General features: G+C 53.7%; 1 protein-coding gene and 1 long non-coding RNA gene across 2 annotated transcripts; one reads left to right on the forward strand and one right to left on the reverse strand.

The window, feature by feature from the left end:
- Positions 1-637: 637 nt before the first annotated feature.
- On the reverse strand, positions 638-5,399 carry LOC105104025 (uncharacterized). Its single transcript, XR_004138999.2, has 2 exons — positions 5,068-5,399; positions 638-3,541 (listed from the first exon to the last, which is right to left on the reverse strand). It is a non-coding gene; the product is annotated as an uncharacterized LOC105104025 (long non-coding RNA).
- Positions 5,400-5,767: 368 nt separating this feature from the next.
- CALM3 (calmodulin 3) lies at positions 5,768-15,228 on the forward strand. The gene is made up of 6 exons (XM_031458932.2): positions 5,768-5,933; positions 10,344-10,374; positions 12,567-12,710; positions 12,877-12,983; positions 13,266-13,401; positions 13,537-15,228. The coding sequence occupies exons 1-6, from the start codon at positions 5,931-5,933 to the stop codon at positions 13,563-13,565; spliced, it is 450 nt and encodes a 149-aa protein (XP_031314792.1). The 5' UTR covers positions 5,768-5,930; the 3' UTR covers positions 13,566-15,228.
- The last annotated feature ends 617 nt before the right edge of the window (positions 15,229-15,845 follow it).

Consider the following 15,845-nt stretch of genomic DNA (forward strand, 5'->3'; position numbering starts at 1 on the left):
TCAGAGAAATGCAAATCAAAACTGCAATGAGGTATCACCTCACATTGGTCAGAATGGCCAGCATCAAAAAGTCTACAAATAATACATGCTGGAGAGGGTGTGAAGGAAAGGGAACCCTCCTACACTGTTGGTGGGGATGTAAATTGGTGCAGCCCCTATGGAGAACAGTATGGAGATTCCTTAAAAAACTGAAAAATAGACTTACCATATGATCTAGCAATCCCACTCCTGGGCATATATCCAGAGAAAACTATAATTTGAAAGATACATGCACCACAATGTTCACAGCAGCATTATTTACAATAGCCAAGACATGGGAGCAATCTAAATGTCCATCGACAGATGAATGGATAAAGAAAATGTGGTATATATATGCAATGGAATGTTACTCAGTCATAAAAAAGAACAAAATAATAGACCTAATTACCTTTCAAAGGCCCTACCTCCAAATACCATCACGTTAGGAGTTAGGGCTTCAACATATGAATTTTGGAGGGACACAAGCATTTAGTCCATAACACTCAAGCAAGCAGAAAGTAATCATAATGATAATTCCTATCTCATTGACCACATATGTTCTTGAGGTTGTGTGTAAGTTACCTCCTGCTGCGTAACAAATCAGCCCAAGACTCAGTGGTTGAAAACAACACCAAGCATTTATTATCTTTCACAGGGTCTCCTGTGAGGTTGCAGACAGATGGTGGCTGGGTCTGGGATCATCTTGAAGCTTGCTTAATCCACATGTCTGGTGCCAGAGGCTACCTGTCTTCTTTTCTGTCCCCATGACAGCATGGTGGCTCAGGGCTCCAAGGGCACAAGTCCCGAGAGAGAGAGAGACTCAGGCAGTGGCTGTGTCACCTTGTCTAACACAGCCTCAAAAGTCACTCAGCATCATATCTGCTGCATGCTATTTGTGAGAAGTAAGCCAACAGGGCCAACCCATTGTCAAGAGGATAAGAATATTGGACTCCACCTTCTCAGAAGAGGGCTGTAAAGAATCTGTGAACATGTTTTGCAATCATCACAAGTCGGTACTATTTTATGCCCATTTTACAGATGAGCAAACTGAGGCACAGAGACGTTAAGTAACTTGCCCAGCCACAGCTTGGGATTCACACCCAAGCAGCCTGGCTCCAGAACTTACATTCTGTGGCTTCTCTGCCTGTGGCCACGCTGAGTACAGCTCCTCTGGAAAACTGTGAGGACACTGAGGAATGACTGCGTAGATGTCTATACACTGTTGAGAGAAATTGCTCAAAGTTCTGCCAGTAAAATTGAGCTCCCCAGGCCTGCTTTTTGCCTGTGATACTGACCAAGGAGGTTCAGAGCCAGCTCTTTAAAATGCAAGTCCCCAACTCTTAACAAAGGGAGTGTGAAAAAGTGATTTTTAATTTTTAATAAAATGTTTAAAATGTAAAAAAGAGGTGAAGATGTTCTCTCTTCCCTGCAGCTACACAGAGAGATACTGTTTTGCATCATAAAGCCCATCTAAAGAATCTGCCCCATAAAGAAACAGAGAATGTTCCCAAAAATACCCATCTGGTTTTCCCATGCAATCTGGAGGCTTAAGTTCCTGTCGCCAACCTGGTCTGTTCATTTAAGACTGTCCTTGAGGAATAACTTGAACAAAAGAGTCTTTGAGAGTCTCCTAGAAATTGTTGCCATATCTTGAGAAAAATAACCTCCCAGAGAAGCCTGCAATTTTGATTGGTTGTTGTCCTTGATCATTTGTTGCCATGGCGATAACATCATCTCTATTATTAAAAGGAATAAATACTTGCAGGTTCTCTCTCAATCAGAAGAGGATCGTTGGCACTTTTCTCCCACAAACATAAAGGAAATAAAAGCCTATAATTCTGCTAGATTCCTTATTTTTAACAAAGACACTCAGAATCCTGTCTGATTTAAATGAACCAAGGCTCTCAGCCCGGTGCACAGTCAGATCTGCACAAATGGTGGTAGAGCTGCACTCAGGGTGATGGCGGTGAGCTGTAATCTTAACTTTATCAGAGCGCCCGCTGGTGGGGAATGGGAGAACAACAGGGCTGGCCCTGCTAGGAGACCTCCCTCCCTCTCTGGATGGCTCACCACCACCACTCACCTGGTCAGGCTTGAGGCAGAGGGCAGAGCCAGGACAGAGATCCCTGGAGATTCTGCAGAGGGTAGGAGAATATCCCCTCCCTCTCTCAGCACACACTATGGATGCCTACTGTGTGCCAGGCATTATATTATGCCTTCCACACTATCTGTCTTCACTGCAACCCCTGAAGGAGGGAATATGTCCTCCTCCCTTTCAGGAGATGAGGATCTGAAAACCAGAGAGGTTAAGCCTCTTGCCCCAGGTCACACAGCCAGAAACTGGAAGGACCATGAGTTATTTAACCCAGATCTCTCAGAGTCTAGGCAGAGAAATTCAGCATAGAGGAAGCATGGTGGAATTCATTCAGAAGGCTCCTAATCTACCTTCAAGAGTCTATCTAGCAAGTGCCTCTCAACATCCAGCCGTATAATAAATAGTCCTGGTGAATCATGGCTAATAGTTGTTGAGTGCTTGTTATGTGCTATGTTCTTGGCTAAGTACTTAAGATACATAATGTCACTAAACCCTCCTGATAGATTTGGGAAGAAAAATTATTATTGCTCCTATTTTGTAGAAGAGGAGACTGAGGTCAGAGAGGCCCATGAAATTGCCCAAGGTTACACAACCAGGAAGTATGGGAACCAGGATTATGAACTCATGTCTGCTTGACTCCAAGGCTTCAATTCTTCTGCACTACACTATTTAGGAAGAGAAACAGGATTCGGATATGAGGGTAGGCCTGACTCAGTGCAAAAAGCTCTTTCTGGGACTAGACAACAGCTGTGCCACTTTCTGATTACTGTCAGCCATCTGTATCCATGGGTTCCGTATCCATGGGTTCCATATCCATGGGATGAACCAACCTTGGATCAAAAGTATTTGAAAAAAAATTCCAGAAAGTTCCACAAAGCAAAACTTGATTTTGCCATGCTTCAACAACTATTTACATAGCACACACACTGTGTTAGATATTATAAGTAATCTACAGATGATTTAAAGTATACGGGAGGGTGTGCATAGATTATATGCATACAACACCATTTCATGTAAGCGACTTGAGCATCCGAGGCTTTCAGTATCCATGGGATGTCCTGAACTGTATTCCCTGTGGATACCAAGAGACAACTCGCAGCTGCTTGGGTTTTCTTTTTGTTGTTGTTGTTCCAGTTATTTACTGCTGCATAACAAATCATCCCCCAAAACCTGGTAGCTTAAAACAACAATTATTACTTTGCTCACAAACCTGCAATTTGGAGAAGGCCGTGACAGTACTCTGCTTCACTCTGTATCACCTGAAGAACATCAGAGTCTGCTTTCAAGATGGTGCACTGGTGCAAGCTGTCTTCCAGGAGCTCTGCTGGAACTGAGGGCTTAAGACCTTGTTTCCTCCTGACGTGGCCCCTTCCTCCGCCTGCTTGAGATTCCTAACAACATGGCAGCTGGATTCTAAGAGCAAGTGTCCTAAGAGAACAATGAAGTATGCTGCATTTTTACAAGCTAGCTTTGAGATTACACAACATCACTTCCATTTTATTGGTTGAGGCAGTCACCAAGACCCTCTCAGTTTCCCAAGAAGGAGACACAGAGTCCACTATTGATGCAGGAGTGGCAAGGTTCTAGAAGAGCATACAGGCTATGAGACATTGTTGCGGCCATCTCCAGAAAATAAAACCTGCCATACTCCTGAAGGCAGCACAGATTAGGGTGAAATCCCCCATTTGATCTCTCCTTGCTTACTCTCTGGTAGGAGGGAGTGTTTTCCTGGGGAAGGATGGGAAGCTGAAGGCCCTACATAGCCTTAGCCTTGGCCTTGGCAGTCTAAGAATACGAGAAACTAAGAAGTGTTTTGAGGACAAAAAGTGTAATTCGGGGAGACGGTATCTCTTGGGGTGGGGAGGATATTTAAGGATCCATGGGCTAGAACTGCCTCTTATTGAATGACTTACCAAAGACCTCCAGATAACTCAGTGGGTAATTCCAGAGGCAGAATAGCACCAAGGTCAATATCTTAGCCAGGCAGGCCAGTGTCCAAATCCCAGCTTTGCTACTATCTGTCCATTGCAACTTCAGTGTCCAAATTTGTAAAACGGAAATCAAAAGAATATCCAGTGGGGCTCAGGTGAAGACTGAGGTGACAGGAGTACAGACCAGAGCAGGATCTGCAGCAAGAACCAGTATTGGTGTTGCTGGCAGGTGCCTCAGGCCCACTGTGGTTAACATCTAGTTCCATCAGTGCCAGAGCTGTTCCCTGCCACTGTGGGAGCAGAAGCCGCTACAATTGGGTCTTCCAGGTTCACAGTCCCTGTTCCCAACAGAACTGCCCCAAGCTAGGATGGGCACCACATGAATGGAAAAAAACTACATCAGGTTAATCCACAAGGACAGATGCCCCAAGGTAAAACATGCACTGAGCTCACAGAGCATAAAGCCATCTCCTCCAGAGATTTGGCCTCTGTGACGCTTTCGCCAGGAAGGAAAAGAAAGTGGTAGAAATCTGTGCAAATGGTCCCATGCACTACAGTCTAATGGTTACAGACATGAATAGGGACCCCTGGAATCATCTTTGCTGCATACAGTCCCAGCCATTTCTGTACTGGGAGAGGGGCAGTGAAGGGATTGAGATTAAGCTGTCCTACATTGTCAGGGTGCAAAAGATGTGACGAAGGTTTACAAGTTACACACAATTTATATAAAGACAGAAAAGCATTAATTCTTTTTGAAGAGTTCTATACATCTGGGACCCCATCATTTAAACTGGATGGTTCTTGAGTACCAATATGTGAAAAAATGAAGTAATCTCCATTTGATTAAATGCCTGGAAAGTTTGGTCTCCCCAGCCCAAACAAGCGCAAGTCCCTGCATTACAGCAGGCACCCAAGTCAGGCTTATTTAATGAATGCCCTGGTCCTGGAGGCAGTCTGGGGCCGCCCCAATTTCACAGACCCAGAGACAATCACGAGTGAAGCGGGTATAGGGGTTCTGCAAACCTGCGGAGTGTGTCTCAGAGCGCAAACACCTTCCCCGACGGGCGGAACCTTTAGATGACGACCCCAACCTTGAAGACCCCGCCACCACGTAAGGCCCAGTTGGGGGCGGGGCTTCCAGACCAGCATTTTGGATTGCACCATCTTCTATTTGTTAGAGGGGAGAGCCGAGAAAGTGCTTCTGCATCTTTCATCAGCCCTTTTATCACTCCTTGGCTACGAAGACGATGTATTTACTTCTCTAACAGTCATACAGTCTTCTCTTTCGCCTCGTTACGCCTCACAGCTCCACACAGCCACACATTTCAGACTCCTCACCACCACCACGCAGTGGCTCGCCCCAGTTTGACGCATTGCAGGGAAGGCCGGGCCAATCGGCACCGCGCTCTCATTTCCGCCATGGCCCGGGCCCAATAGAGGCACGGCTCACACAGGGACGCTTCACGCACCGCCGAGCGGTGCCCCTCCGCCGAGGAGGAAAGTAGAGAGGACACAGGGGGCGGGGCGCGCGGAGACAGAAAGTAGTCCCGCGGCGGGTACACGCGCGCGCGGCCGGCCGTAAACCCAGCCCTGAGCAGGGTGAAAGCAAGAGATCCGCGGGCCCGGCGGTGGGGAGAGACGCGCGGAGGGATCCGCGGGAGCCGCAGTGCGGCGGCGCGCGGACCGGGCGGGGCGGGGCCGGGCGAGGCGGGGCGCGCGCGGCGGCCGTTCAGAGACCGTTGGGGCGGGCGGCGGCGGCGGCGGCGGCGCGCGCTGCGGGCAGTGAGTGTGGAGGCGCGGACGCGCGGCGGAGCTCGAGCTGCTGCAGCTGCTGCCGCCGCCGGAGGAACCTTGATCCCCGCGCTCCGGACACCCCGGGCCTCGCCATGGTGAGTGAGGCTGAGGGCTGCCGAAGCTGGGGGCGCTGAGGCGGGTGCGGCGGGGCAGGACCCCCGAGAACGCAAGTAGACCGAGAATGGGGGGAGTTTGGGCCCCGGCGAGCTCCCCTGAATCCCTCTCTGTCCCCTTCTCGGGAGCATTCGAATACAGAGCGGAACGTTTGGCTCCCAAATGGGGGGTGAGGGGCTTCCAAAAGCGACTTTAGCACCAGATGAGGTGTCTAGACCCCAGAATGGGCACCTGAGCCCTCAAAGGGGGCATTTGAACACAGGATGGGGCATCTGGACCCTCAGAGGGGAAGGGCTTATGGACCCAGGATGGGGCGTTTGGTCTCTAAGGTAGGGTGTTTGGGTTCCAGGAGAGCGAGGTAAGAAACACTGGCTAGGGAAGAGGGTGATTTGTGCTCTGATAAAGGCTTTGGGTCGTGAGAGGATGCAGGGAAGGGGGATCAGAGGGAAGCCTGGCTGCTGGGGAGCTCCCTGGGAGGGGGCCGTGGGTAGCTGGGCCTGGGTGGGGAGGGGTGCCCCTGGAGGGGAAGGGGGAATCACTTCTGCAGATCAGACCCTTGAGGGGAGAAAGGGGCTTCTCCAAAGACCGACATTGCAGAGGAAGGAGGAGGAGGGTGAGGTGCGAGTAAGAGCCTGGGGTGGGTGGCAGCAGAGGTTAGAAGATGCTCTTGAAGCCTGCGGGGACTGAAGACGATTGGGGTCAGGGAAATGGTTAAAAGGGGATGGAGTGCTTGCCAGTGGTGGGAGAACAGGGGACCTCGTGGTTGATTGGGGGGTGGGGACAGCCAGAGAAGGTTGAGGTTACTAGTGGGTTAAGGCTATTGAACTAGGAAGGGAGGTTAGGGTTTTAGGGGGAAGGGGGAGGAGTGTTGTGTTTGGGTCCACGAGGAGGTGGGTTTCCAAGGCGAGGGATGGGAGAGAACTGGCTTGGGTGGTGAGAGGTGAGGTAAAAGGAGATCTGGGGATGTGTTGGAGAAAAATGAATGGCAGCCAGAGTGGGCCTAGGTTTGGAGGTGGATGTGGGTAGCTCCCTGGAAGTTTCCAGGGCAAAGCTGGGACGATGACTGTTCAGTCTGGATGGGGAGTGGGCTGCAGAGGCCAGAGGGAGGGGCTCTAGAGTCCCCTTCCCAGGAAGAACAGGGCTGGGCAGAAGGCACCAGGCAGTGGGGGCAGGTGGGCGGAGTTGCTCCAGCCCCTATTGCGCACTGAAGCTGCATGAAATGGGGGTGGGGGAATCAAAGTTTGGGATGCATCAAATGAGCCAGCTTTTTAAGCCTTGAACCTCACCTCCTCGCTGCCCCCTTTCAGACCGAGAGCTGCTTTTTCCAAACAGGAGTGCTGGTTTTCTCATGATCTCCAGCTCCATACACTGTTCTGCATCTCCTCACTTGTGCCAAATGACAGTGCAGTACAGTGTGGCGTCGGTGACAATCGGGCGCTTGTTCCTATGGCCTCAGGGTGGGGGCTGCAGAGCTGGACCAGAGGGGACCTCCAGAGGGACCCCTTCATCGACCTGAGGGGCGACTTGTTCTGTTCGGGGCCGTCCATGAGTGCTTCTGTTAATCCACAAAGCTCGAGCTTTGAGAAAAAACCAGCAGACTAGTTCTTTCCTAGTCCCTGCCACCCACAACACCCACGGCCCCCCCCAGGCTCAGCCTCAGAACCGTGCGCAGCCATCCTCCCTGGCAAGGCTGGGGAGAACAGGCAGCCGCTGCTGTGTATCAGATCTCATACTTGCTGACACAGACCTGATGGCTCCTCTCGCCGCTACCCCGTTTCCCCCCAGCAGAACCTTGCTAAAGGGGCCCAGAATCACTGGCAAGTGCCAAGAGGTCCCCTGCCTCCCAGATAGGACCCAAGCTTTGGCTCCAACTAGTTTCTCTTTCCATCTGTAATCAGCAAGGTATGGGTGGGACAAGTCACTGTTAACTGGCCTTGGACTTTGGCCTGAGCACTGTGGCTCCTCCTTGGCCCGGGTGAGGGGCCCTGGCCTTGGTTTCTGATCTCATCTAACACTGCTGTTTGGCCTTGGCTGGGGGCTGGGGCAAGGCAGAGAAATAATACTCTCTTCCCTCCCCCATCCCAAGATTTTTTTCTTTCTCTTGTCCAGCCCTTGCTAGAGCCTAAGACGAGGGATAAGGAAGCAGGAGACCAGCTGGGTTATTTTGGGGGCAGTTGTTGGTGAAAGCTGAAAATCTTCAGCTCTGAGAAGGGAAGAAGCCCTGAGAAGGGGTCCCCAGCAGTGATCGCTTTGCAGGTGATCAGTTTTCTGAGCAGCAGCTGGGCTTTGAGATTTCTAGCTGGGAGCTGGGACCTTCCCTTTCCCAAGCTGGGGAGAGGGTCTCCTATCCCCAAGGGAGAGGTGTGTGACAGGCCTTCCAGGCAGAGCCACGCCTATTTGCAGCAACCCGGTAACAGAGTGGCAGTGCCTCCTCTGCGCCCTGCAGCTCATCAGTGGGAAGTCAGTGGGGAGCGGCAGACATCAGCCTTCAGAGCCACTCTCGGGCATTCTGCAACCTGTCCCAACCGCCTTAGCCCCAGCCCCTGACAGTGCTGCCTTCAGGCAGGGAGAAGTGGGCTTCTTGCAGCGTGGTGTGGAAGGGGTGCGAAGTTCCCTGCTTGGACTAGCTTGTTCCATCTAGGCCAGGGGAGGAGAATGAAAGCCGAGGGGGTGGCAGCCCTCCTCTCCAGGCTGCTGCTCTCCCCTCTTTATGCCTCTTCCCCTCCCCTGGCATTGCCTGGCCTTGGTAACCGGAAGCCCATCCTCTCTTCTCACTTTCCCCTGAGCAGCTTCCTCCGGTGTCAGCACCTAGGGGATCAGCTCAGACTTCTTTGCCCATGAAAGCCAAGGGAAGTGGGTGGAGCGTGGGGGGCTTGTGGGCCAGGGGCTGCCAGGTGGGCATTCAGGAGCCTGTCAGCCTGGGTCTTTTGGGGAAGCAATGCCAAAGCGTCTCCTAACCTTCTCTTTAGACTTTGGACTTCTCCAGAATGTGCACGTGCAGTGTTTTTCCTTCCCTACCTTCCTGCTTCCCCCTCCCTTTGCCATCTCCCCTCTGTCATCATCACTTTGATTTCCCCTCCCCTCCCATTCTGCCTATTAGGGGCTTGGCCTCAAGTTTCTCTTTCCTTAGATGTTTTTTAAAAAGAAAAAAGACATTTTAGACCAATTCTTATGTGACCAGTTCTTAATATTTGGGATGGGGTTGGGGAGGTGGTTGTTGCTAGTTTTCCACAGAATCTCTGGAACCTCTGTGTAGATTAATGCAAATACACACAGTGGTATGCATCGGCTTGGGGGCTCTCAGACTCAAAGCTCAAACCCTGCTGTAGACGGCGAGCCCCTTCCCCCTAATAGTGAAAGGAAATAAAGGAAGGGGGCAGCGGTCTGGGGAGAGTGGTGCCTTCTTGGCATCATTTACAAAAACCAAGGAAAATTTCTCATTTGCTGCCTCAAGCTAAACCCTGGGATTCAGCTACCCCCCCCCCCGACTCCTCCCCCAGAGGATCCCTGGACCTGGCTGATTCCCAGGACACCAGTGCGGACATGCTAGCTCGCCTTTGCTCCTCCTCTGCCCCACCCCAAAGCAAACCCCACATGCAGCCAGGGCCGCCTACCACTGACTGGCCAGCCCCCAGAGCAGCCAGGGCTGCAAGGGTTAAAAACTGCAGCACAGCAGGGGAAGCTGACTTCAGTCCACAGCTTCTGCCACGGCTGCCTGCCGCAGTCCCTCCCGGACACTTGGCCTGCTGGCCCAAAAGAAACAGCAGAATGGTGCCCTGAGCCTACCCAGCGCTGCAGGGAGTGGGGGGCTGGCCCCGGCCCGACGGGGCTTCTTTCAGGTGCTTGGAGCACCTCAGAGCCACCAGCTGGGAGAATTTTTGGTGCCTCCAAATTAGTGGCATAGAAACTAGTGAAGAGCCCCAGACATCTTCCTTCTGCCCTACCCGGCACTGGCCTGTTTCAGTTTAGAGCCTTCTAGAGCTGCTTGATTAGGCCTCTAGGGCAACTGCTCCCTTCAGTCAGCCCCTGGGGCTCCCAGCAGCCTGACGCAGAGATGCTGTGCTGCTGCAGCTGGTTTGGGGCTGGGGCGGCACTTCTTCCCACCCTCTGTGGCTCCAGAGCCCTGGGCAGGATTGGAAACGTAGGGGTCTGGGCGGCTTCATCAGCCCCGTGTCAGGCAGGCCTGGGTTTCCAGGCCACCTTAGTCCCCAGCTGCTCGAATCGCCAGACTTTATCCCGAGCCCTGGCCCTAGCATGACCTGCCTTGCCCAGGTACATGAATGCCATGTGGAACCGGCCTCACCAGAGGGGCCAGGCTGAGCAAGGAAGATGCATTTGTGATGGCCGGGCTGGCCAGCCCGTTACTAACCTTCTCCTTCCTGCTTTTCCAGGCTGACCAGCTGACTGAGGAGCAGATCGCAGGTGAGCTCGCCTCCCTCCCTCCCCTGACCCTGCCATGGGAAGGCCTCTGTGTCCCCAGCCAAACCTTACTCTGGCCGGGAGGAGCATCCGAAAGATGAACTTGTGTGTGTAAGAGCACACCAGTGCCCTCATAACACCGAGCCCCACGGTCCTGAGCTGGCGGTGGCGGCTGTGTTCCTCTCCTGGCCTTGGGTCCTTTTAGTCAGTGGCAGGGTGAGCCTGGCTGTCTGTCCTAGCTCCTGCCGGTTAGGCTTAGAAGGTGAGCTCCCTGCCTCCCTGTGGGGCTGCAGAGCTCCTGGCCCACTTTAGGAGCCGCCCAGGAGATGGCTTGTCACTCCCACCTCTGCACGTGCTGGCTTTTTCCTGCGCCAGAAACGCCTTCCCCCAGCTCTGCATGGGCAGCTCCTTCTCATCCTTTGGGTCTCGGCTCCAGTGTCACCTTGGAGAGGCCTTCCTGACTCCCCATCACATAGACAGCCTGCCTTAACTCTCCATCACGTCCCTCTATTCCTTTGTAGCCTTTCTCACTGTCTGGAATTATTTTATGGTAACTCTGCCTGCTGTGTCTCCTGTCACTAGATGAGTCCTTATTTGAGGTCTTTGTTTTGGTGGGTCCCTGCTGTATCTTCAGTGCCTAAAACATAGTAGGTCCTCTAAATTTTTGTTGGCTAAATAACTAAAATGAACAAACAAACCATTACATATCTCCCAGGAAGCTGAAAGAAATCCTTGGATCCCATCTAATTCATTTTTTGTAGCCCCCTGCCTTCCAAAGCCCAGAAAGTCACAGCTGCAGGATCTGCTGTGTGTGGAAAAGTCGCCCTTGTCCCCGTCACCCCAGGCTGTGAGCTGTGAGGACAGAGACCAGCCCTCAGTTCACATCCAGAGCCATGCCAGCACAGAGTAGCCCCTGGACCCCAGCAGCCACCCAAACCCCAGCTTTGTTGTCAAGTTCAGCGGGCTACACGTGACAAGTACCTAATGCCCAGCTTCTGAAGTGGGAAGAGGCAGGAATGGGCCTGCCTTCTCTTCTTTCGTCCCCTCGCCTACAATACAGTCACACTTCCAGCTTCTAAAAACTTTGGCCCCAGGTGGCTATGGAGACCTACCAAGGAAGGCCAGAGAACCGCCTTGTTATTTAGTGATTGTGAGCCCAGGGCACCCACATGACCCACTCCCTCCCCTGGAACCAAAGAGCAACAAGGCATCAGCACAGGGAGGCACCAGCATCCCCGAGGAGACTTTTTTTACAGTTCTCCAGGGCCCAGCGGCTGCTGAACTGTATGTGTGGTTCCCACCGTACCTGCCGCCCACAACCTCAACTGCCCTCGGGTAACACGAACACATGCTCCACATCCCCCCGCTCCATTAGCACACTGTCCACCGCCTCACCCCAGCCCACGCCCTCTGGGAACAGGCTTCCAGGCATCTGTTCTCTGAGGGTTTGGGGGTAGGGAGCACCAGGTGCCAGAATGGGCCCAGTGGGAGGGCAGGAGCTGCATGCTTCTCTCTCCGCTCTTGATGCGTCCCCAGCTGTGGCCTTCCCACTCAGCGCCACTAGCTCCTCATCCTCCGGGCTTGGCAGCCATCCCCCCACCTTCCATTCCCCCACCTACCCCACGCATCGTCCATCAGCCGTGCTCTGCTGCTGACTACCCCCACACTCCACCACGGACAGCTCTCGGCTCCTCTGGAAAGCAGGGAACTGGGCTGGCGGTACGAGTCAGGAGGGATGTGGCACCGATCAGAGGCTCCCCTTCCCTGCACTTCCTTTCCTAGCCAGTTGACCTTGGCTGGCATACTTTAGACATAGACTTCCCTTGACTCTCATCTGCACCATGACATTGGTCCATTTCATCATTTGAGGGAGAGGCTGAAGCCAGAGACCAAAAAGCAGTATAGACTGATCCAAGGCCACTGTCAGCCCATTTTCCTTTCTGTCTGCGCTGAGCTAAGCTTGCAGAACAGGTGCCTTTACCTGGCACAGAGTTGGTGCCCAGAACTGTTGACAGAAAGAAGGGAGGGGTCTGCCCTGGGTCTGGAGGTGAGAGGCTTGGGCTGGAATTGAAGTCTCGCTCTGGTTCCTTGAGGCAACCTGGCTCTCTCGGCCTTCCTCAAGGGAGGGGTCCTGTCTCCTGAGGTTGGGACTTCCCCGTGTCCTCAGCCTCTGACTCATGCTCTTTTTTCCCCAGAATTCAAGGAGGCTTTCTCCCTCTTCGACAAGGATGGAGATGGCACTATCACCACCAAGGAGTTGGGGACAGTGATGAGATCCCTGGGACAGAACCCCACTGAAGCCGAGCTGCAGGACATGATCAATGAGGTGGACGCGGATGGTGAGCCCCATGAAGCGGGTGGGCAGCCCCACTCCTGGTCACCCTTATGACCATGGGCAGCCTTCCTCCAGTGATGGGTGCTCCAGCGTCTCCTCTGCCAGGGCTCTAGGGTCATCTCCCATCTGCCCAGGCCCAGAGCATTCCCAACTCCCTTCCCACCTTGCAGGGAACGGGACCATTGACTTCCCGGAGTTCCTGACCATGATGGCCAGAAAGATGAAGGATACAGACAGCGAGGAGGAGATCCGGGAGGCATTCCGTGTCTTTGACAAGGTAAGCAGTCTTTCCCAGAGTGGCTCTGGGCCTCCAGCAGACAGACAGAACAGGCGGGGCTCAGGACACCCAGCACAACTAGAGTTACTGAGTCACCACTTCTGGGAGGCCTGGGTCCCAGCACCAGCCTGACGGTCAACTTGCTCTGCCACCTCCGGAAGCCCCCTGCCTCTCCGAGTGGGGGTGACTGACAGCCCCTGTCCTGCCACCTCTCTCCCGCGGCCTCCAGGGAGAGCCAGGCCGCCTCGAGCTCAAAGTCCTCATCTCTCCCCCAACACTCAGGATGGCAACGGCTACATCAGCGCCGCGGAGCTGCGCCACGTCATGACGAACCTAGGGGAGAAGCTGACTGATGAGGAAGTGGATGAGATGATCAGAGAGGCCGACATTGATGGAGATGGCCAGGTCAATTATGAAGGTGAGCCGACGCCCGCCCAGTCTCTGGAGAGTCATGGCTTTGGGGACACACCCCTAGCTCCCCTGGGTCAGGAAGGGCAGCTTGGGGCTTAGCCCTGCTTACTTGCTGACTTCCCCTCTCTGTTTCGCTCCGCAGAGTTTGTACAGATGATGACTGCGAAGTGAAGGCCCCCGGGCAGCTGGTGATGCCCGTCCTCTAAATCTCTCTCTTCTCGCGCGCGCTCTCTCTTCAACACTCCCCTGCGTATCCCGGTTCTAGCAAACACCAATTGATTGACTGAGAATCTGATAAAGCAACAAAAGATTTGTCCCAAGCTGCATGATTGCTCTTTCTCTTCTTCCTGAGTCTCCTTCCATGCCCCTCCCTTTCTTCCTTTTGCCCTCCCCGTGTTCCATCCACATCTTCCAAGGCCTGATGCATTCATAAGATGAGCCCCCTCCCCCTTAGGGGGGCCTCTCCCCTCCTCTTCCAGCCCGGGTGGCTCTCATCTGTTTTGGTTTGTTTCCTTTCCTTTGTCATCTTATTTTGGGTGCCAGGGTGGCCGCCAGCCCTGTCCCAGGACCTGCTAGGGAGGGGCCGAAGCTCTTGGCTGGGCAGAAGAGCACGCCTTTTGCTGCTGCATGCAACCGGCCCTGCAATTCCACGTGCAGATCCCAGCAGCCTGGGGCAGGGGTGCTGACAGAGGCATTCCAGAAGGACTGAGGGTGGGGGGAGGTACCAGAGTTGTGGCGTTGACTGGATGTGGCCCAGAAGGAGGTCAAGGGGCAAGGGAGTCTTGAAAGCTGGTGTTCTTTTACCACTTGAGGAGGCTGACTCATAGAAAGGGCTGGGCAGAGTAGACAACACTCAGATCCCATTGGCTGCTCTTCTGAAACCATCTGACTGGCTTCCTGAGATAGGGCGCCGGGTGGGGGCTGCTCACTTGGCCCCTCTGCACATGGGACATCCCGTGTTCTTGAAGCGATCTCCAGCTGCCCTGTAAATACCTGGTGCTAACATCCCATGCCGCTTCCTTGTGATGCCCCGCCCACCTGCATTGAGGTCCCCTCCTCAGAATGGACGTGGGGATGGCCGCTTTGTAATGTGCTGGTTATCCTTTCCTTTTTTTTTTTTTTCCTTTATGCCCCTTAAAACTTTAATTTTGTCCGAAACCACGCCGGGCTAGCTGAGGGGCGGGGAGAGGGAAGATGCGCCCCACCACGCTCTCCAGAGAACATACCTGCAATAAAACAGTCTTGTCAGCCAGCGGCCCCTGAGGACCGGCAGCTCTGCTCCCTGGCCGGCCGGCCCCTCCCGCTTCCCATGGTGACTTGGCTGGCTCCCTCACATCTGTGCTGTCTCTGTGCCTGCCTCTCCCCTTGCCCACCTGCCTGCCCCCACGCCCCCCAGCGGAGAGCATGATCCGTGACCTTGCTTCTGACTTTCGCCTCTGGGACAAGTAAGTCAATGTGGGCAGTTCGGTCGTCTGGATTTTTCTTTGTTTCTCCTTTTTCTGTTCATCTGTCCCACCCACCCCCCCACCCCCACCCCCCTGGTTGATCAAATGGCTTTTCCTGGGACCTGCTCAGCTTTGGGAATTTCTTCTCATCCACCCTCTGGTGCCCAGCCTCCGGGGGAGGGAAGGGGAGGGATGGGACATAGTGGGAGACCCAGCCAAGAGCTGAGGGTAAGGGCAGGTAGGCGGGAGGCTGTGGATGTTTTCGGAGTGTTTTGGTTTTGGTTTGGTTTTTTGTTTTTTGTTTTTAAACCGGGCAATATTGTGTTCAGTTCAAGCTGTGAAGAAAAATATATATCAATGTTTTCCAATAAAATACAGTGACTACCTGACTCGGCTCCTCTTTTGTCTTGGTTTCTGGGCCTGCTCCATGCGCAGGCCCAAAGCCCTGCCTTGGAAGAGCCCGTCCTCCATGCTCACTCAAAAGACTTGTTCTCATCACTGCAGCCAAGCGGGGACCTCTGAGCCGGACAGAGTTCCCATCCCGGCCAGCTTGCACGCTGAGGGCAGGATTCTGTCCTGGCAGTGGGGCCTGTCAGCAACGAGTGTTCACCATGGGCCAGCTAGAGACCAGCCCTGCCTGGGCGAGTGAGTAGGGGGCGCCAGTCACAGGAATGACTGAAGGTGAGAACTGAGAAGGCCTGAGGCAGGTTGATCTTGTCACAGGGGATTCTAGTTCTGGGGGCATGCCAGTTCTGGGGCAGGCAGCAGCAAGCAGAGCCTGAGAGGTGAGCAGCCCCCTAGGTGTGCGGGGGAGTTGAGGGGGGAGGAAGGGCGTCGTCCAAGGGACCATCGAGACGGTAGAGCAGACCTGGGCCTAGGCCAGGCGGGGAGTCTCCGTAGGCCGCTCTGGCAAAGGGGTGATCGGTGTCAATCAGGCAGCCTACTTGCTGAGTTTGAACACATTGGGGAGAAAAGAGGCGTGTTACTGGGCTCACAGCTGTAATCA

Source organism: Camelus dromedarius, chromosome 9, assembly GCF_036321535.1.
Source record: "Camelus dromedarius isolate mCamDro1 chromosome 9, mCamDro1.pat, whole genome shotgun sequence".
Classification (NCBI taxonomy): domain Eukaryota; kingdom Metazoa; phylum Chordata; class Mammalia; order Artiodactyla; family Camelidae; genus Camelus; species Camelus dromedarius.

What these genes read in the sequence shown, in the direction of transcription:
- CALM3 (XM_031458932.2), top strand. An exon ending in CATTCCGTGTCTTTGACAAG is followed by an intron (nt 12,984 to 13,265) that starts GTAAGCAGTCTT and finishes CCCAACACTCAG; the next exon opens with GATGGCAACGGCTACATCAG. An exon ending in TGGCCAGGTCAATTATGAAG is followed by an intron (nt 13,402 to 13,536) that starts GTGAGCCGACGC and finishes TTCGCTCCGCAG; the next exon opens with AGTTTGTACAGATGATGACT.